Source organism: Suncus etruscus, chromosome 7 (genome assembly GCF_024139225.1).
Source record: "Suncus etruscus isolate mSunEtr1 chromosome 7, mSunEtr1.pri.cur, whole genome shotgun sequence".
In the NCBI taxonomy this organism is placed as follows: Eukaryota; Metazoa; Chordata; class Mammalia; order Eulipotyphla; family Soricidae; genus Suncus; species Suncus etruscus.
In genome coordinates, this window is record NC_064854.1 from 81152929 (window position 1) to 81175660 (window position 22732).

The following is a 22732-nucleotide window of genomic DNA, read 5'->3' on the forward strand; positions in this document are numbered from 1 at the left end:
TGGATCAGGCACCTTTGAAAATCATTTGGAACAGTAAACACTCTAGAATAGCTAAATCAATCATTGGGGAAAAGAATATGAGAGGAATTACTTTCCCCAACTTTAAACTTTACTACAAAGCAATAGTTATCAAAACAGCATAGTATTGGAATAAAGACAGACTCTAAGATTAGTGGAATAGGCTTGAATACTCAGAAAATGTTCCCCAGACATATAGTCACCTAATTTTTGATAAAGGAGCAAGAAATCCTAAATGGAGCAAAGAAAGCCTCTTCAACAAGTGGTGTTGGCAGAGCTGGCTAGCCATTTGCAAAAAATTGAACTTAGACCGCCAGCTAACATCATGTACGAAGGTAAAATCCAAATGGATTAAAGACCTCGATATCAGACCCAAAACCATAAGATATATAGAACAACACATAGGCAAAACAATCCAGGACATTGAGACTACAGGCATATTCAAGGAGGAAACTGCACTCTCCAGGCAAGTGAAAGCAGAGATTAACAGATGGGAATATATTAAGCTGAGAAGCTTTTGCACCTTAAAGGAAATAGCGCCCAGGATACAAGAGCCACCCACTGAGTGGGAGAAACTATTAACCCAATACCCATCAGATAAGAGGCTAATCTCCAAAATATACAAGGCACTGACAGACCTTTACAAGAAAAAACATCTAATCCCATCAAAAATGGGGAGAAGAAATGGACAGACAACACTTTGACAGAGAAGAAATATAAATAGCTAAAAGGCACATGAAAAAATGCTCCACATCACTAACCATCAGGGAGATGCAAATCATAACAACTATGAGGTACCACCTCACACCCCAGAGACTGGCACACATCATAAAGAATGAGAACAAGCAATGTTGGCGAGGATGTGGAGAGAAAGGAACTCTTATCAACTGCTGGTGGGAATGCCGCCTAGTTCAACCTTTATGGAAAGCTATATGGAGATCCTCCAAAAACTGGAAATTGAGCTTCCATACAATCCAGCTATACCACTCCTAGGAATATACCCTAGGAACACAAAAATACAATACAAAAATCCCTTCCTTACACCCATATTCATCACAGCACTATTTACCATAGGAAGACTCTGGAAACAACGAAGATGCCCTTCAACAGAGGAATGGCTAAAGAAACTGGTACATATACACAATCGAATATTATGCAGCTGTCAGGAGAGTTGAAGTCATGAAATTTTCCTATACATGGATGTACATGGAATCTATTATGCCGAGTGAAATAGTCAGAGAGAGAGAGAAAGATGCAGAATGGTCTCACTCATCTATGGGTTTTAAGAAAAATGAAAGACATTCTTGCAATATATTCTTGCAATAATAACTTTCAGGCACGAAAGAGAAAAGAGCTGGAAGTTATTGCTCACCTCATGAAGCTCCCGCAAACAGGGATGAGTTTAGTTAGAGAAATAACTACATTCTGAACTGTCCTAATAATGAGAATATATGAGGGAAATGGAAAGCCTGTCTAGAATAGAGGCGGGGGTTAGGTGGGAGGAGGGAGGAGGGAGGAGGGAGATTTGGGACATTGGTGATGGGAATGTTGCACTGCTGATGGGTGGTGCTCTTTAAATGACTGAAACCCAAACATAATCATGTATGTAATCAAGGTGTTTAAATGAAATAAATTATATTAAAAATAAATGATACATTCTTTTGGAAGATACCTAATCTTTATAGAAATTGAGAGATTTGAATGTTCCTGTGACTTGCTTAGAGAAAGATAAATTAAGATTTATAGACACAATTTATAATAACTGATTTCTAAATGCCATACATAAGGCAGACACCTTACCTCTAGCGCCACCTCACCAGCCCCTGTTTTGTTTTGTTTTTGTTTCAAGTTTTGTCTTTTATTTATATATATATATATATATATATATATATATATATATATATATATATATATATATATATATATTGATACAAATTCTGTTGGAGAGGGAATTGTGCTCAGTCAACACTTCAATGGTTCTGGAATCAGAACCAAACATTATTAGGGGCACTAAAGCCACACCTGACAATACTCACAGGACCATGGGAAGCTGGAAATAAAAATTTGTATATTCTTACACATACAAGGTATCTACACTTATGTCTGATCTATCACACAATCTCTAGAAATAATTATTTTTCAATTTAAAATTGTAAATATTCTCTCATTCTTCAAGTCGCCTTTCATTTTATTCATGGTATACTTTGTAGCAAAAGGTTTTCATTATGATAGCATCTAATTTATTCCTTAATTGCGATTTTGTTATAAAATTTAATAAGCTATAACTTCACCCAAGATTGTAGTAATATATAACCAAAATTACATATTGCATGTGTTTTCCTCAAAAAATACTTACTTTATTAGTTTTATTTTTCTTTTTGTTATTTTTGGGCCACCCTCAGTGACTCTCAGGGGTTACTCCTGGCTATGTTCTCAGAAATCACTCCTGCCTAGAGGGACCATATGGGACACCAGGGATTGAACCAGGTCCATCCTGGATCTGCCACATGTAAGGCAAATACCCTACTGCAATTCTATTTCTCTGGCCTGTTTTATTAATTTTTATATTGAAGTATATTATTCAACTTGAATTAAAATGTATATATTATAAGGTGGAGTATAGCTTTATTCTTTTACAAAAGGATATACAATGGTCCTAATACCATTTGTTGACAAATACGTTTTCTCATCTCACTGGTTTGTTGGCATCATTGACAAAAATCCATTGATTCATATCATAAAGATTTATTTCTTTAAGTTATTATGCATTTTATTTCAATGATCTAATTCAGTTTTTATAATATTATTTAACATTGAAATATGTCTTCTAGCTGTCCTTTCTTTAAAGATAAATTAAACTATTTCTGATTTGCAATTTCATATTAATTTTAATATCAATTTTCTATAAAAGAAAATTAAAAAGTAGTGAAAATTTTGATATGTTGAATCCATAATTGAATTTGAGAATTTTCTCTAACATAACTTTATCTTTCAATTCTTGAATGCATATGCAATATAATGTTTTTTTAACATTTTCCTATATTTATTCTATAAAAGAAAATTAAAAAGTAGTGGGAATTTTATATGTTGAATCCATAATTGAATTTGAGAATTTTCTCTAACATAACTTTATCTTTCAATTCTTGAATGCATATGCAATATAATGATTTATTAACATTTTCCTATATTTTTCGGTTTTAAGAGATAAGACAGGGCCCGGAGAGATAGCACAGCGGTGTTTGCCTTGCAAGCAGCTGATCCAGGACCAAAGGTGGTTGATTCGAATCCCGGTATCCCATATGGTCCCCCGTGCCTGCCAGGAGCTATTTCTGAGCAGACAGCCAGGAGTAACCCCTGAGCACTGCCGGGTGTGGCCCCCGCAAAAAAAAGAGAGAGAGAGAGAGAAAGAGATGAAACAAATTTTTGTTTTAGTTTTAAATGTTTTGGTTGAATATATTCCTAATCATTTTGGTTTCTTTTAGTACTATGTTATAAGGAATTATTTTCTTGGTTTTATTTAACTTATATTTGCAAGTGTATAAATGTGAAATTAATTTATTGTACTTATATATTATCCTATGGACTTGCTGCTTTTATATATTTATTATTTGTATTTATTATTTCTATTATTTTGCTTTTGGGTCACGTCTGGTAATACACAGGGTCTTTGAGGTCTTTGAGGGGCCATCTGCATTGTTACTTAGGGTGAGCCATATGCATGACAAGCTCTTCAGTATTATCTCTCTTCCACTTTTTATTATTTCGAATATTTTATGTGGATTCTTGAGTTTTTCTTACCAAAGATATTATAATATATAATACAGAGAGCTTCTACTTACCTTCCAATTTTGATGACTCACTTTTAATTACTTATTGATTGATAAAGATAGAATACATATCTATTCAAAAAGATGTTCAAACTGTACAATTCAAACTGAGGATTATCCACCCAAGTTTGTTACACAGAACCAGGTACATAGTAAGTGTTTAATAAGTATTTGTGAAATTAATTTATATAATTTTAAAATATGATTAACAAATAAGATTAAATTATATAGATAAATTAAAAATACTGAGAGAGGCACATATGTAAAGGGTAAATGAGTACTTCTAAGAGTTTTAGAACAAAATTTGTGGAATTTCCAAATTCCAAGTTTATGAATTATATTGTCAAAAAATAAAGTTTAAGTCTTTTATTATAGTAAAGAAATGGATAATTCTTTCAGTGAGGCTTAAATTTTTTTAGCAAGTCAGAAAATAAGTCTGAAGTAGTCATCAAACAAGTCACTAATAATCTTATACTCACTATTTCCAAAGTATATATCAGATTACTGCATCTTCATAATTTTATGCAAGACCTCCATTAATTGTTTGCATTATACTGTCTACATATATAAAGCTTTAGAACTCTGTTTATAGACATGAACAGTTGGAAATAGAGTTGCTCAAGCAGAATTCTACATAATCACCCATTTCGAGTTAATTTACTTTATTGTGGCTGTTAAAGTGAACTCAGCTGAACTTGCCATTTTAAACTCCAATCTGTTTTCTAAATGTTTTTAGTTTCAAAGGCATTTTATTGCAAATCTTCTGAATCATGTGGCTTGTACTATCAAGTTAATTTATCAAAAGAATGTGAATTACTTCTCAAATTGTACTAGCATTTTAAATTTATTTTAAATTTTGATAAACTTAAGACTATAAACTTAATTGAGACATTGGCTCGGGGCTAGTAGTTATGTAATTATTTTATTCATTAAATATTTTGAATGAGGCTGGAGAGGTATCACAACTGTTGGGCACTTGCCCTACACGGCTGACCCAGGATGGACCTGGATTCCAACCCTGGCTGACCCAGGATGGACCCGGATTCCAACCCTGATGTCCCATATGATCCCCTGAGCCAGGAGTGGATAAAAAAAAACCAAAAACAAACAGAAAATAAAAATATTTTAAGTATCTGGTACAAATTATTGTAAATTTTGGGATATAATAACTATGAAAACCTAAAAAATTTTAAAGTTGTATAAAACTGTAAATAAATAAATAAATAAATAAATATGGTATGCATATTTAAGATACTAGTCATCAATATGCAACTATGGAATATCTTAATATTAAATATCCCTTGTCAAAATATCAATAAAAATTAAAATATTTTATGCTCACTAAATATTTTTCACCTGAAAGAGTTAAAAAATATTTTCTTTGTGGATTAAATTCACATTTTTAAAATTCTAAATTCTCAGTTTTCTAAATTGTTGGACAATAGATTTCCTTATGTCCATCTCCATACTTCCTTAGCAATCTCTGTTTTTAATCTGCTTCTTTATTTCATGTAAAGTATTGATTGACTTATCTGTAGTAATATTGTATTAATAGGAGAGATGCAAGATAGAATAACATGAACTATATTTATGTTAATAGAAAAGAGAAAACCAAAATAAAATCATCAATGCTATAATATGATACAATGGAAATATATATTTAATAAAGTGGTTATATTTATTAATTCACCATATGATTGTGTATATATCTTTGTTTTGTTTTTTGGGCCACACCTCATTATGCTCAGGGGTTACTCCTGGCTATATGCTCAGAAAACCCTCCTGGCTTAGGAGCCCATATGGGACTCTGGCGAATCGAACCATGGTCTGTCCTAGGCTAGCAATAGCAAAAGGGAGATGCCTTACCGCTCCATACCACCGCTCTGGCCCCATGATTATATATTTTAAAGTTATGAGGTTAATTAGTTGAAGAGCTCAGTAACAGTATATGCTATTTAGATATTTTCTTATTAGATACTTTCTTTTATCCAGGTACTTGGTTTTAACAACTGTGTGCAGTAGATGTATATAATCTTATTTTAAAGATGATTGAAGAGGTCCTAGATCATTAATACAGCAGTTAAGGCACCTGCCATACATAGGGATGATCCGTTTTATCTCCAACATTTTATGTGATTTTCCAAAATTTTTTTTTGGTCTTTGAGTCACACCCAGCAGCGCTCAGGAGTTACTCCTGGCTCTGTGCTATGGGACGCCGATATTCGAACCACCGTCCTTCTGATGATAGCCAAACGCCTTACCTCCATGCTATTTCTCCGGCCCTGATTTCCCAAATCTTGAGAGTAGTAAACCCAGACCAAAAGCAGGTGTAAAAAAAAAAGTCAAAGAGAAATACAGAAACTTTAAAAAAAAATTGAAATATCTCAAGTATCCATTGATTGGTAATGTAAGAGTTAGGTTAAAAATACTCATACTCTAAACCTGGAATGTATGTGTTTCAGTTATCTATACTAAAACATTTCCAAATATTTATTCCCCAGCTTAAAAAATAAATTCTACATCGTTTAATTTGTAGTATTTTTTTTCCTTTGGTCCTTCCTTTCTCTTTCTCTGTCCTTCTCACGTTGGTCCATTTCCTTTATTGTTGTTAGTATTGCACAATTGCTTATAGAGCTTACAACAGTTGCATTTGTTTTGGCACCAGAGATCACACAAGCAATGTTGGAGATCATACTCAATAACGTGGCACAGTGTAGAGCTCACTTGTTTGACTCCATATATGAAAGTTGAACACTACCTCTGAACAACATCTTGATAACCTTGCTGTATCTTTGTTTTTCTGAGAGATTATTTTCTGTTTTTATAGTCAAGTTCAGCTACAGGACTTGGTCATTAAAATTTAAGGAGACAAATTAATGGCGGGAAGGTTGCACTGGTTAAGGGGTGTACTTTTTTTTGTTTGTTTTTTGTTTTTTTGGGCCACACCCGGTGACGCTCAGGGGTTACTCCTGGCTATGCGCTCAGAAGTCGCTCCTGGCTTGGGGGACCATATGGGACGCCGGGGAATCGAACCTCAGTCCATCCAAGGCCAGAGCAGGTAAGGCAGGCACCTTACCTCTAGCGCCACCGCCCGGCCCCAGGGGTGTACTTTTTAATGACAAAACCCAACTACAAACATGTTTGTAATTATTGTGCTTAAATAAAGATATTAATAAAAATATAAATAAAATAAAAAGAGAAGTCTAGGTACAGCCCATTCTCACCACTGCTTTGGAACATGAGTGAGACAAACTACTTTTAAAACTACCTACTTTGAGTTTACTGTGTACAGAATAACCAAGCAAACAAGGGATGTTATGATTAAGTTACTAAGTGTTGAAGTGAAATAGTAACAAGTACCCTAAATTATATCATTTTGGAGAATGTTGAGCAAGCTGGTTCTCAGATATCAAAAATCAGCACCTAGTTTTATAGTGATAAACCTTTGTTTTCTTCATTTAAACATTGAATAATAGAACAAGGATTACTAGCAGTCACATTTATAAGATCATAAAAGAAGTTATTCCTTTGAGAAGAAAATAGAAAACTAGATAAAATAAAATGATGAGATGTGCAGGAATAAGATATGCAAATATTGCTCAGATTCAAGAGTAAAGGGCAATTTCTAAAATGTTTGAGTAACTAGGTACAGATTTAGCATGGAACTTAATCTTAGAATCAAATGGCCTCTGCATCAGTGTGTACAGGTCTGAAAGCTTAAGGGCACCGAAGAAGCATCTATAAGAAACCATTATCTCATTTTCAGATAGTTGCTTTAAAAAGATTTGTGAATCCTTCTGGTAAGTTAAAGTGGCCCCAGTAAATAGTTTCATTTAGACAAAATGTAGCAGAGAAAAACAGCTGAGAAAATGTATGACTTCAAAATCCTAATGAGCTCAAACTCAAAGTATTAAAATTTACTTTTTTTATCCAATTGTCTCTTGGAAAAAAACGTTAATTTCAAGAAATATGGAACTTTAAGATAAATTTATAGATTCTGCGAAAAGACTGGCTTTATGAGTAATTTTATAAATCATTGCATGCATTTTTCGGTGATTTTCTTCAAATAATCAAGGTTCCACTTAAAATTTACCTGCTCTGAATTACGTTTTCCTCTATTGTGCCTTTTTCTTATCTGCTCCTTTATTAAAGCCATTATTCTGCATTGAACTCTGCTTTTCCCTAGACTACTTTATTAGTGCCACTGATTGGAGATCTTAGCTTTTTCATACATTTTTCACACATTTTTCATACATTTATGCAAAAGCTGCTTAATAAATATCTGATATTTATCTCTGATTGGAAGAGGTAATCTCTGAGGTAGCCTTCTTTTTCAAGGCTCAGAAATCAGTTATAAAATTCCTAAACGTTTAAATTTTACCTGTGTCTTATACTTTTTAAAAGTAACATAATCATTAAAGTTGGAGAGTTTTCACATATGTTAAAATAATTATCACATAAATATAAAAAATAAAGTTGTAAATTTATAGTTGCAGAAAACATCACAGTGTTTTGTATTTGTTTTTTTTCTTACAAGAAACCAATGTAATAAAAGTTGCAGACAAAATTTGAATAAGTTAGGAACAGAATTTTAAAATTTAAATCACTAATGAAACTCATAAAAGGCATTTCTTAAATATCACTCTAAAACCTTATCTAGATATGAATAATGACTCAATATATTAAAACGTATTTTACTGACATAATCCTTTGAATAATGACTCAATATATTAAAACATATTTTACTGACATAATCCTTTGTTTTATTTTGGGGACAGATCTAGAGGTTCTCTCTCTCTCTCTCTCTCTCTCTGTCTCTCTCCCCTTTCTTTCTCTCACTCTTTCACTCTCACTCACTCTATCTCTTTCTCTCAATCCTTTTAGTTTTCAACACATTCTGTAAAAAATATAATAAATTATGTTAATTTACTTACCTGCCTGCACCATAATTTACGAAATATTTGTAGATATGCCAATATCATAAGACACAGTGGTGCCATGTATGTCACCAGAAAGAAACAGATGTGATACATCTTTGGATAAATTTCACCTGGAATTAAAGCCAAAATAACACAGTTCTATAAGTTACAGGTTCTTTTTCTTTCTTTCTTTCTTTCTTTCTTTCTTTCTTTCTTTCTTTCTTTCTTTCTTTCTTTCTTTCTTTCTTTCTTTCTTTCTTTCTTTCTTTCTTTCTTTCTTTCTTTCTTTCTTTCTTTCTTTCTTTCTTTCTTTCTTTCCTTTCTTTCTTTCTTTCTTTCTTTCCTTTCTTTCTTTTTCTTTCTTTCTTTCTTTCTTTCTTTCTTTCTTTCTTTCTTTCTTTCTTTCTTTCTTTCTTTCTTTCTTTCTTTCTTTCTTTCTTTCTTTCTTTCCTTTCTTTCTTTCTTTCTTTCTTTCTTTCTTTCTTTCTTTCTTTCTTTCTTTCTTTCTTTCTTTCTTTCTTTCTTTCTTTCTTTCTTTCTCTTTCTTTCTTTCTTTCTTTCTTTCTTTCTTTCTTTCTTTCTTTCTTTCTTTCTTTCTTTCTTTCTTTCTTTCTTTCTCTCTTTCTTTCTTTCTTTCTCTCTCTCTTTCTTTCCTTCTCTCTTTCTTTCTTTCTTTCTTTCTTTCTTTCTTTCTTTCTTTCTTTCTTTCTTTCTTTCTTTCTTTCTTTCTTTCTTTCTTTCTTTCTTTCTTTCTTTCTTTCTTCTTCTTCTTCTCTTCTTCCTTCTTCCTTCCTTCCTTCCTTCCTTCCTTCCTTCCTTCCTTCCTTCCTTCCTTCCTTCCTTCCTTCCTTCCTTCCTTCCTTCCTTCCTTCCTTCCTTCCTTCCTTCCTTCCTTCCTTCCTTCCTTCCTTCCTTCCTTCCTTCCTTCCTTCCTTCCTTCCTTCCTTCCTTCCTTCCTTCCTTCCTTCCTTCCTTCCTTCCTTCCTTCCTTCCTTCCTTCCTTCCTTCCTTCCTTCCTTCCTTCCTTCCACTGGTGGTGCTCAAGGGTTACTCCTGGCTATTTTATCAGAAATTGCTCCTGGCTAGGGGGACCATATGGGATGCCAGGGATCAAATCTGTGTCTGTCCTGAGTCACCCATGTGCAATGCAACACCCTACCACTGTGCTACCACTCTTGCCCTCTATCATTATTTCTGCTTCACTGTATTTAATAGACCTCTCTGTGATTTCATGACAAAATATATACACAAAAGAAAAATAATTTAAAGCTATAACTACTTAAATTTACTATCTCTATATATTGATGTGAAACATTTATTTTATCTAGCATGCTCAGAGATGTTAAATGAAATAACATAAAATAATTCAACCTAAATGTTAACAGAAGGAAGAGGTTATTTTTTAATATATTACATACATATACTTTATTTTGACTTAAATATTGTGTGATTGGGTTATTGTATTATTGAAGGATAATATGTCCAAATTTGTAAATAATTTTCATTATTTTAGAAAGGATATGAAGGACATAAAAAGTATATTATAGGCTAGATTCTGTTGTCAAAATTTTGCTAAACAAAATTTATAGTCATATTTGATCAGAAATAATTATGATGTGAACTAATGTTATTCCATTTTGTTTATATAATGGAAATTTGAGGCCAAAGTGTTAGCAGAGTTGTAGGACATTTGCATTGCATGCTGCTGACCCGGGACAAACTTGGATTCAAGTCCAGGCATCCTATATAATCCCCTAAGTCTGCCAGAAATGATGTCTGAGCTCAGAGCCAGATGAGCAACTCTGAGCACCACCAGGTGTGGCCCAAAGACAAACAAGCAAAAAACAAAAATAAGTAATGACAGTTTGATTGGTTTCATACTTTTTCAATATATCTTGAATGTTCTTCACAAACTTAATTTCATAGTCATGTTTTCTAAATTGATTTAAGTTAAATATTCTCCTTTACCTTATAAAACTCTGTCTTCAAATTGAGCATGAGAACTAACTTTCAATAAATCTCTTGACTGGTTTGGAGAAGGGGCAGTTACATAAAAAACAATATGACACAGGGGGAAGAAATTGGTCACTATGGAGGAGAATAAAATGCTAAAATAAGAATAAACTGCCTACAATAGAGTAGAAAATAGGAGGATTGGATTGGATATATTGTTGGGAGGAAGTTGACAGCTAAAGGGTTGGGCATTAGAACATTGTATGCCTTACACTCAATCATGAATAATTTAGCAATTTGTAATTCAGTGTTAGAATTAAAAAAACAAATACCCCCCTCACCCTCTGCTATCTTTTTTCATATAGATGTCTTTGGTAATGGTGCTCTGAAGCAGAGACAAAAGGTGTACAGAATATAGGAGGTCCTAGAGTCCATTTGAGGTGTCATTTTTAGTTCCTCTGTGATCCCAGTGGCATGCGCCTGCTCATCAAATTTCTAACTTCTTTTCAGATTTATCCTGTTAAATAGACTTGTTACATAAAAAGTACCAGAATCTAAGCAGCCTGACTGGAGGAATACCAAACAGTTCTTCCCTTTGAACTGCTACAGACCAAGCTATGATCTGTGGGCCAATTTCAAAGAAACTAAAAAGTGACCTCAACATTTCCCAGGCTCCTGAATTACTTTGAACATTTTGTTTTGAAGAAAGTGTCACAAGAGTTACCCATATAAGTTATACTTTTGAAGTTTACATATCTGAAACCCTACTGTCTCCATAGATTGTATTGAATTAGTGAAAGAAGGCAGACTTTATAGTTGAGATTTTTTTAATATTATTTTATTTTTAACTGCACCTGTATATACCAACTCTGATAACTGTTGCAGTTTGAAAGATTCCAGAGAGAATGCTGATTCAGTGATCAATATAATTATACATAACTAAAAAGCATATACTTGTCTAGTAAATGCACATATTAATAATAAATACTTACAAAGGCAAAATTGGATCCAGCAAAATTACACATTCAGGCTAGAATAAATTATTTAAATAAAGTAATTTTTATAGGTCATTGGAGAAGCATGCACTTCATGCTCATTTAAAACCCAGAAATGCAGCTGAAATTTTAAATTGTGTGAACTTATTCTTAAAGTTTCTTAATAAGAACTGTCTTTATATATTTGTTGACATTTATACATAATCTTTAATCTAACTATTTGCATTTTCTATTTTAAGTATTGCCTAATATTTTAAGTATTACCTAACTTTGAAAATATCATTTTAAAGATCGTAAAGCAATAAAAATACATATTAACAGACAACCTAAATAAATTCTTGCATATATATCAAAACAATGAAAATGGAACATATTAATATTTTTAAGTCTTTGGAACCAACAAATAATGTAATTTGTTAGAGAGTTATGTTTTAGGGTGGACACCATATTTCTATGTCTCAGTGCTCTATCTTACTAAATACCATATAAAGTGCTCATTATGACAATGTATTGATAAAATATCCAATTTACCCATGCCTTTTGTTTATGTCTTCTATTACGACCTAAAAAATATGATCATTCAGACCACTGAAATAGTCAATTTTGCACCACAGACTTATGTTAGAGGTTCCACTCATCGAATAAGTTTCTGCAAATTACCATCTCTTTTTTACTTTTTTACTTTTCTTTTTCCTCTCTTTTAATTTTCTTCTTCCTATTTCATTTTTCCTCCTCCCCTCCTCCTCCTCCTCTTCCTCCTCCTCCTCCTTCTACTTCTTCACTACTACTTCTTCTTTTCTCATAAATTCAATCTATGTTAAGTAAGCCCACACTGGTTTTTCTTTAGGAAAGAAACCTCGATACATAAGATGCAGCGTACAATAATACAATGGGTAACCATCTCTTATAGATCTCACTATTACATTATTTAGTATTATAGACATGAAACTATGCTTATTCTAAAGCACTCTCTAACCCTGAAATCTTCACTTAACAATGCCCACCTCAGTCACGGATGAAACCCCTAGATATTGGAATACCTTCCAACTTCAAAGCACAGGCCCCATTCTTTATATTATTTTCTAACTTATTTTACTGTATTTATCCTTATTTTTCCTTCTCTTTTGCTTTTAATTTCTTTCTCTCCTAATCTATAACTTAGCTAATTATTTATCTTCTTTTAAGGCAATTATATCTTAAGAGCTCAGACCCAACCTATGAGGGTTAGGCCTATAACAACAACTTGAATAGATCTATAATGTCTGTCTATATGTGGGCATAAGTTTGTATACGGTGGTCTTCTCTTTGATTGATAAATTGTAAACAATACATGTATATAGTGTACATAGCCCCTCTTATATACTATCACTCCTCCCCCTTTAGAAACACTTCTATCCTCTCATCCCCCAATCCTGGTCGGTTATCCCACCTTTTTTAACTCTCTTTACTCTGAACTCTTAACTCATTAGCCACCAAGACCGACCTCCTGCCCCAATAAACCACCACCTGGCTCCCAAAATGAAAGGACACCCTCTCAGTCCCACATCTTGTGCCCAGCAAGAAATTACAACCACCACACCTCCTGACATGCTATGTGGCCCTTCTTCTCACACTCCCAAATGTGTATTGTTGCATGGTACCGAATTCAGCGTCAGAAGGACCCCAGCTCAAGAACACTAACTGATCCCTTAATGCTGCAAAACATTTCTCAAACTCAACAAGACCACAGTGTGTTATGTAAAAGTGCCTATGATTTCACATCCAACAAGAATAACTCAAAAAAGTTAATTGGGATAACTATATTTCCTTTGCATGTTTATTATCTCTATAATAATGCCTCTTAGGGTTTTATTCCCAAACATAAAGTTAACCTCCTCCATAATTTTTTCCTTTAATTACTTTTTGTTAAAAATTCATTTTTATATATTTCTTCTATTTTATATATATATATATATTTTCTTTAATTTCACCTATTTGGTTCTGCTTGATATAAAAACCCAGACGAAAAAGTCTAGCCTGGAATAAAAGCTCAGGTCAAAACCAGGGCACAGAGATTGTGTAGCCTGTCATTCTTACCCCCAAATGCACCAGCAACATAAAATGTATAAAATGATATCATACGCTTTTGTAAATGCACAATCAAAAAGGGGGAAACCTTATGCACAGAAACAAGATCTTATCTTCTAGAGATAAGAACTCACACTTTGTATAATACAGCGGTGCCTCTCACCCTGACCGTGTGTCATGTTGACCCACATAGATTCCATGAAATTTGGCAGTGACTATCCAATCCCAAGCCCAGGATCCCAGACATAGAAAGGACACAATTCCCTGCAACAGCACCAGGAACAAAACTTCCCCTGGAAAATTCCTTATACTGCTCTGGTACCAACTTGCAACAGATTTGATATGACATCCTGACAACGAGAAAACGACAATAATGAGATCTGAGAGCAGATTATCCTATCTCATCACCTAGTAATAAGATAAAATCAGAAGACATGTCGTTTTTTGATCTGTGCTAAAACCAAGAGTGCTAACTATAGAAAACTGACTTTGACAATCATGACTGGGACCAATAAGAAAGTCCCTACCATAAGCTTTAGGCTAGGACTTGTACAAAAATCAAGATCTTTTATTCCAGAGGTTTGACTGAGACTGATCAGAAGTTTTGGAACCATAATGAAGACTCTATTCTAGGCTTCAGTCTAAGATCTGAGCAAAACCCAAGACCACTTATTACAGAAGAATGATTACAACAATGATAGAACAGAACTTCTAAAACCGTAAAGAAAGACTCTATCCTAGACTTTGTCCTATGACCTATGCAAATACCAAATCTCTAGCTACAGAGGCCTGATTTTATCATCCACAACTGAGTGGAAAGTTTCTTGGCACCATTAAAAGACCTTGGGGCTTGGTAATGAGTTTTTATGGAGCCAGTAGTAGTTGTTCCCATGACAGTATGCTTCAAGGTAAGAGAAACCCTGAATCTCTTAGGCCACGGGAATTCCCTCTTTTATTTCCCCAATACTTACTGTGCCTATGAAAAAAATAAAAGCACAAAACCTTGCCACACCAGCACTCCTTCCTTTGTATTTTTTCTTTTTATTTATTTTTTTCTCCTTTTTTCCTTTCTTTTCTTTCATTTTCACTCATGAGTTTATTAGTTGGTGATTTTTTTTTGCTGGGTGCTTTTTCATTTTTTGTAGTTATTGTTTTGTTGTTGTTGTGTTTTTTTTACTGTTTATTTTTTTGTTGAGGTTTTTAAAATTTTTTTTGTCTTCTTTCAACAGAACCACACAAGTTGAATTATCTTATTCTGCCTCATGAATTGAGGGGGAATATAAAAATGAATGGTACCAGGTCTAAACAGCTATAAAATAAAATATGATCAGACTTAAACACCAAATCCAAAGTCAACAACAACAAAATAGATACCCTATCTATGACAAGCTATACACAGAGGAAACAGTTACACTAGCGCACTGGGGGGGCAAAGGAGGGAGATATGGGACACATGCTGAGGAAAGGGGGTGGAGGGAGGACAACCTTGGTGGTGGCAATGACCCTGATTCATTGTCACTGTGTACCTTAAATATTACTGTGAAATATTGTTATTTACTTTTGGTCACAATAAAGATTATTAAAAAAAGAAAGTTATGTTTTAACTTTTCTCAGATGAAGTAAGTAGATTATTGAGCCAACATGTTAACTTAAATATCTAAAGACTTCAGTTATTTTCTTTTTGATGTTTAATGATCAATGATTATGCCATGGCATGTAAATTAATTATAAGTTAACAAATATTCCATTTGAACAATATTTATATGTGGTAGAGTCATAGCATTCACTTAGACCTTTATTACATTTTAATATCTTTTCCTCCAAAACTGTTACATGTTTTTTAAAAAATCACATGATAACTTCTGACTACTTTTTCAAGGAGGAATTTATTCATTTATTTTTTCAAGTCACCAAAGTACAATTTGGCAATAACATTCAAAAGGAGAGAAATAATGATTGTTGGTTTTTAGAACAGTATCTTATAATTAGCAAGCATTGATGAAGTGTTGTAAAAATGAATGAAGAATAAATAATAGTAAATTAAATTTTTGGTTTTGGACCCACACTCAGAAGTGTTCAGAACTAATTCCTGGCTTTATTTTCAGAGATCAATCCTGGTGGACTTGGGGGGGAGTGATATGCAATATAAATGATTAAACTCAGATTAAAGCATAAAAATTGAATATGCCTAATCCACTGTTCTACATCTTCAGCCCATCAATACATATTTGATCAATGAACAGAGTCAATTATAAGTGATTATAGCTTTTTTACTCACTGAATTTGTCTAATGAAATTAAGCATTTGCTGACAATAAATCAATAAATTATAATTTTTTGAAACATTCCATTATAAGCATGCAGCTGAAGCAAACAATGAACACATAACATATGTTAGATAACATTAAAATAAATGTTAATATATTTTGTTTCATTAGTGTTTCAGTCACTGGTCATGGTTTCTGGTCTCTAATTTTTAAGAAAATCCATAGATACTGATGAAATAATTGAATTTAAGTAATAATACATTTGTAAATTATTCTACATTTACAGTAATATTTAAAGTTAAATAGACTCTCAGTTAATTTGTACCACATAAGAAAGAACACTTGCTTAAACATGATTTAATAGTTGGGGATCAGGTGATATTTTTTTACTAATTTCCTTACAGATTACTTGCAGGATAGCCATGATCTCACTGCATACTTTTATATTATTTATCTACGTTATCAATTTAATCTGGTATAAAAATAAACAGTTCTAAAAGAAATTAAAACTTGATTGAAAATAAAGAACCAGCATACTCTTTGGATGTGATATAAACTTTATTTTGTTCTTCATCCTTAGATAAGAACCCTCACTCAGATATATTTATCTTAAAGGGTTTGCAGATAAAATCTGGCACTAACATGTGCCAGTTCTAATATGATATCCTGACAACGAGGAAATGGGAACAACTTTGATCTAAGTGCAGGTTGTCTTACCTCACCATCTAACGAAATCAGAAGATTTGTCACCCTGTGATCTGTGCAAAAGCCAAGATTGCTATCTACAGATGACTGACTGACTGTGACAACCATGACTGTGACAACCATGACAACATATCCTGGGACGAATAAAAAAGCCCTAGTCTAGGTTTTGGTCTACGATCTGTACAATAACCAAGATCCTAATTCCAGAGGTCTGACTGAGACCATTGCAACTGAATGGGTCTTCTGGAAACATAACGAAAGACTCTATCCCAGGCTCCATACTAGGACCAGTGCAATGACCAAGACCACAAACTACAGAAGACAAATTAAAATGACAGTGAAGGAACAGAACTTCTAGAATCACTAAGAAAGACTACATCCTATGCTCCATTCCTTGACCTGTACAGATACCAAGATCTCTAGATACAGAGGTCTGATTGTATCTCCCATGATGGAGTAGAAGTCTTCCATACACCACAAAGGCACAGAGGGGAGAATAAATGAATATGAAGGAGTCTATAGTTATTCCCATGACAGTATACTTCAAAGGGGTCTCAAACTCAATTTACCTGAGGGTCACAGGAGGCAAAGTCAGGGTGATCCTTGAGTGTAAGGTCAGTAGTAAGCCTTGAACATTGGGGTGTGTGACCCAAACAACTAAAACAAAACAAAACAAAACAAGATTCCTCTAGGACAGGGCCACAAAATGTTGTACGGAGGGCCGCAAGTTTGAAACCCCTGTAGGGAATTCACTTTCTAATGCCCACAATATTTATTGTGCATATGCAGGGGGGGAAAGCACAAAATAATATTTTTATTTATTTATCTATCTATTTTTTTTATTTCTTTGTTTTGGCTTGGATACTGAACTTGTTGTCTCCATGTTTTTTTTTGTTTTGTTTTGTTTTTCTCTCTCTTTTTTTCCCCCTTTTTTTTGCACTATGTTATGTTTTTATTTCATGACCGTGGTTATTATGTGGTGCTTATCTTATTGCTGTAGTGCTCACTGGATTTTCTATTTGATATCTCCTTTTGTATTGTTTGGTATCTCACTTCCTTTTTCCCGTTCCTCTCTCAAAGGTTGAGAGCTTCTATAAGGACTCCGCCACTTTCGGCTTATATGATTTTTACCCCATTTTATTGCTTTTCTTTTCTTCAACAAAAAAAAGGCATGTCTTGGGGTGCTTTTTTTTCGGTTCTCTTTTAGCTGATGTTCTTTGGGCATGCAGGATTTGGTTGCATGCAATCTTTAGCTCTGGGAGTTTCTCTGCAATGATGTCCATGATTGTTGATTTTTCCTGGACATTTTTTCCTGGGTCTCTGGGACTCCAATGATTCTTAAGTTGTTTCTGTTGAGTTTATCAAAGATTTCAATTTGTTCAATCCTTGAGTATTTTTTCCATTGTCTCATCTAAGGCTAGAACTAAGGCTCTTGTCCAATCACTTGTTATATGGAGTTATTATACATCTTATCTTCCAGCTACTGATTCTATCTTCAACTGATGTTACTCTGTTGGAGAGGCTTTCTTTTGGGGTTTTCAATTTTCTACAAAGTTTTTCACTCCTGTTATTTCAGTTTGGAGTTTTCTGATTTCTAACTTAATGTTCTCTTGATTAGTTTTTGTGGTCCTTTCACCTCGATCTATGCTTTCTTTAAGGTCTATGAACACCCTTCATATTTCTTTCCTAAACTTTTATTTGAGAGGCTAACTAGTTGGTTGGCACTTTTCAGGTCATCAGTGTTGCCATTTTTATGGCATGGTGTTGGCCTGTTTGTTTTCCCATTGTCACACTTGTGTGTTTTTTCTATGTGTTATGGTGGGGTTTTTTGGCTAGAGGATGTGCATGACCATGAAGCAGAGAAGCCATGTTCTTTATAATCCACCTTTCTGAGTGTTCTTTCTCACCTCCAATCACATAGCTTCTGCAAACGCTTCTTTCTGGGATGCATTTTTCTGAAAAGCCATAGCCAATGGTAAGGCTGTAGCCCTTTGCAATGGCGTTTGGCATAATGAGGCTTCACCCTCCTTATTATTTACATTTTAGATTAATTCTATAGTATGTGTTTTTAAAAACAGAGTCTGTTTTTCTCCAGATTAATATAGCTCCTCATCAAATACTTAAGATATTTGAATTTACATAAGTAGAACATAAGTACTATATTTAAAATAATATTCATACAATTTTTTAACTTTTCACTATTTTTTGTACTGAGGGAGATAATAGAGAACTTCCTCACCTTTGTTAAAGAGATTTCTATAAAAATCCAAGAGGCAAAAAGTGTGCCAAACAAAATAGCCCATAATAGAACAACACCAAGACATTTGTTAATCCAAATGACAAGAATCAAAAAGAGATATCAACTAACTCAAGTACAGAGGAAACAGATTAAGAATAAAACCAGATCTTTCATTTGAAGCAATTCAGGCAAAAAAGGGTAGAGTGACATATTCAATCTACTGAAAGAAACTTTCTACCTAGAGTCCACTACCCAGCAAAAACTCTCATTTACATGGGAGGGAGGGTTAAAATCGTTCTCAGACAAAATAGAACTCACAATATTTGCACTAACCAAACTGAGCCTAAATGAGCTACTCAAGGAGCAATTACACAAACCAAATCCTTAATTGTAAAAACTATCCTACACAATATAATGATACAATAGCCCTTTCTGTGAATATTTTTCTTAAATATCAATGAGTTAAACTGTCCCATCAAGAATAGATACACTGTTTAGTTTGAGCAAGTGTCCAATCAACTGATCTTTATAGAAACCTATAATAAAGTTCTATAGCTTTTGTCCAAAGAAATGGGCAAAATGTGTTTATAAGTCATTGAATCCCACTACACTGCTCACTATAAATAGTTTCATTTTACTATGTTTATAATAAATCCTTGATATTTTTGTCCACAGTGGTAAATGGACATATAGGGTGGTCACTTCAGTTCAACATCACAATTCTATTCTATAATAGACTCAGAAAACAGCTCGTTATGATAATGGAATGACAAAAATTCTAATCTTTTTATTTTCTACATGATTATGGCTGATAATATAATCAATTGTTTATGTCCACAAATAGCAATGGAATATACAATTGCATGCCAGGAACTCCTGTTACAGAGCATATTTATTGAATATGTTATTGTAATCTTTTCAATTGTAGGTAGTTTACCATTATAGCATAATGCTCATAATTTTAGATTGCTTTTAGGAAAGGAAACTGAATCCTCAAGACCCACTAGACAATATGACATGGTATAGACTCCTCTTATAGAGCTCATTACCATATCACTTATTTTTCCATTCTTGAAAATTATGATTGTTTTTAAGAATGCTCTACACACAGTCTAACCCATGAAGCCTATGTGTGTACATGAGTGCATGTGTTGGCCATTTTTTGTCTGTCTAATGTTTGTCTTTAATATATATATATATATACATATATATATATAAAATGTCTATTTTGTATATTTTCCTTCCACCTGTCATATAAAACCCATTCTCCCCCCTATTTGCTTACCACCTTTCAAATTCTTTTCTAAGCCTTCCCTCTCACATCCCCCATCAGGTGTTTCCCCCATTTAAACCCCTCTCTTTTTTTTTTTTTTTTTTTTTTTGGGTTTTGGTTTTGGGTCACATCCGGCAGCTTTCAAGGGTAACTCCTGGCTCTGTGCTCAGAAATCACTCCTGGCAGGCTCAGGGACCATATGGGATGCTGGGATTAGAGCCACTGTCCTTCTGCATTCAAGGCAAACACTCTACCTCCATGCTATCTCTCCGGCTCCTCATTTAATCCTTTTTATCTTCAATTCTTAACTCCTCATGAAGCAGAACATTTCCCCCAAGCCAGCCATCTGCCAACCAGCTCCCAAAGTTGAAAAGATAGATTCTCAGCCTAAGAAGAACCTAATACTCTACTGCTACTGATTTGCTCTTTTTCCTTTTTCCTTTTTCCTCCACCTCACTTCACTAGACTTTTGCTTGCTACTGGGTTCTGTTTCTGAAAGGCCCCAGCTCGAGGACATTTCCTAATATGTGACTAATGGGAGCCATTTTTAGACTATACAGACCAGGCTTAAGCTGGCTCCGGATTTTACGCTCCCATCCAGACTATTTCAAAGGACTTAAAGAGGACATGTCGCTCCCTTTAAATATTTCTTTAGATGTATTTACTTAATAGGTAAGATCCTTATTGAATATCTTCTTATGTAGTGACTATTTCCCCCATTTATGGAGATTTACTTACTAGAGATTTTTAGTAGATAAGTTTCTAGTGTTAAGAGTTCATGTTAGAACCAGGTTATGGGGATTGTTGGGTTTGTTCCTCTGCCTCCATATGCACAAGTAATACCTTGTGCTATTGTTCCTTTTTGCATAGGCACATTAAAATGGGGAAATCTTACATGTGAAAACAAGTTCTTATCTAACAGTGATAGGAACAAATAAGTCTTATACTGCAGTGGGGCTTTATACCCTAAAAACCTGTCATAGTTACTTGAGATAAGCTTCAGCAAATCAGACATTGACCATTCACCTCTGAACCTTGGATGCCATCTATAGAAACAACCAGGGTTTTCTACAAAATCACCAATAATCAAACTTGTACCAGGGAATGACCTACTGCTGCCCTAGCATCAATTTATTCCAAAGAGAGTTCTTATGACACCCTGATGACTTAGTAACAGCAAAAACCTGTTTTCAGGGCAGGCTTTTCTGCATTGCCACCTAATAAGACGAAACCAGAAGATGCTCCATGTCAATCTTTGAAGAAGGATCTGTACAGAAAACAGGATTTAAGGATCTACAGAAACCTCACAGCAACAACAATAATTGTGAAGAGCTTTTACTGGGACCACAGAGAATGATTTTGAGGTTGAATAACCTAGTATTTCTGGAACCTGGAATTGATCTTTTGCCAGAATACTTCATGTGTCTCCCTGTTTTAAGCCGAAATTTTTTTCTAATTCCCCCATATTTTTCTGTGCCTATGCAAACAATAACAATTTCCACACATAGACACATGCCTTTTTAATTATATTTTATCTATTATTTAGAAAAAGATCTAAATATACCTTCTGCTATTGTATTAATGACTTTATTAGAGATAAAATAATTTTCACAAATATTCTTGCTACTTAACTTTTTCTTTTTTTCTCTTTCATTTTATTTTTTAATTTTCTTTTTATTTTCTTTGCTATTAGTGCTATCCAATAGTAATGCTTCTACTCTTAAAGATAAATCTGATTGCCAGTGAGTGTTTTAAACCATAGGAACACAGGTTTTAAAATTTTTATTTAAGTGCATATGACTGCCATACTTATCATACGGAAAACTAAAAACAATTCAAAATTAATACAATTCCTTAACTATATAATTGTTTAAGTAATATAATTAAATTACTAAACTGAGAAAGCAGATTTAAATCATTTGTCTCAGAAAACATTATAGGTCCACATAGTCATTCTAGTCATTTCCTAAGTAGAGTATTATTTTAAGATGAAAAATTGAATTGAATTTGAAGTCCTCAAGATAGCTTGATGATGGAAGCATTATAATGTATCAGCCTATAAGATGCTAATATTTCAGAAGACATTTTTAGGTTTAAATAATATAAAGAATAATTCAGAATTGATTATGATTTAAGAAAAATTGTATGTTTTGCATGCAAAAGATCTGAATTTATCCCCTAGTACTCTATTGTCTCCAATACACTGCCCAAAATACCTTGGAGCACTGAGCCAATAATAACCCTGATCACTACTATGTGTGCCCAACTCTAAAGATATGAAAAGTTCTAATATGGTAGTAATATTTGTTAAGCAGTTCACTTATGTAACATTCAAGCAATATCTTCAGTATTTGGCTCAGAGTTCTTTTTTTAAATTTAGGGACTTGGAAAAGAAACAAAAACCTAATGTAACCAATCAAATTGTGTAATAAACTTTTCCTTTCATTTCCTATCTGAAAACTAGACAACA

At 33.6% G+C, this 22732-nt stretch overlaps 1 protein-coding gene across 1 annotated transcript in view; it reads right to left on the minus strand.

Annotated features, from left to right (window-relative positions):
• HCRTR2 (hypocretin receptor 2) overlaps positions 1–22732 on the minus strand; it is a 153614-nt gene that overhangs the window by 13048 nt on the left and 117834 nt on the right. Inside the window, exon 4 of the mRNA XM_049777019.1 lies at positions 8780–8895. Within this exon, the coding sequence (XP_049632976.1) occupies positions 8780–8895 (116 nt within the window). The remainder of the gene's footprint in view (positions 1–8779; positions 8896–22732) is intronic.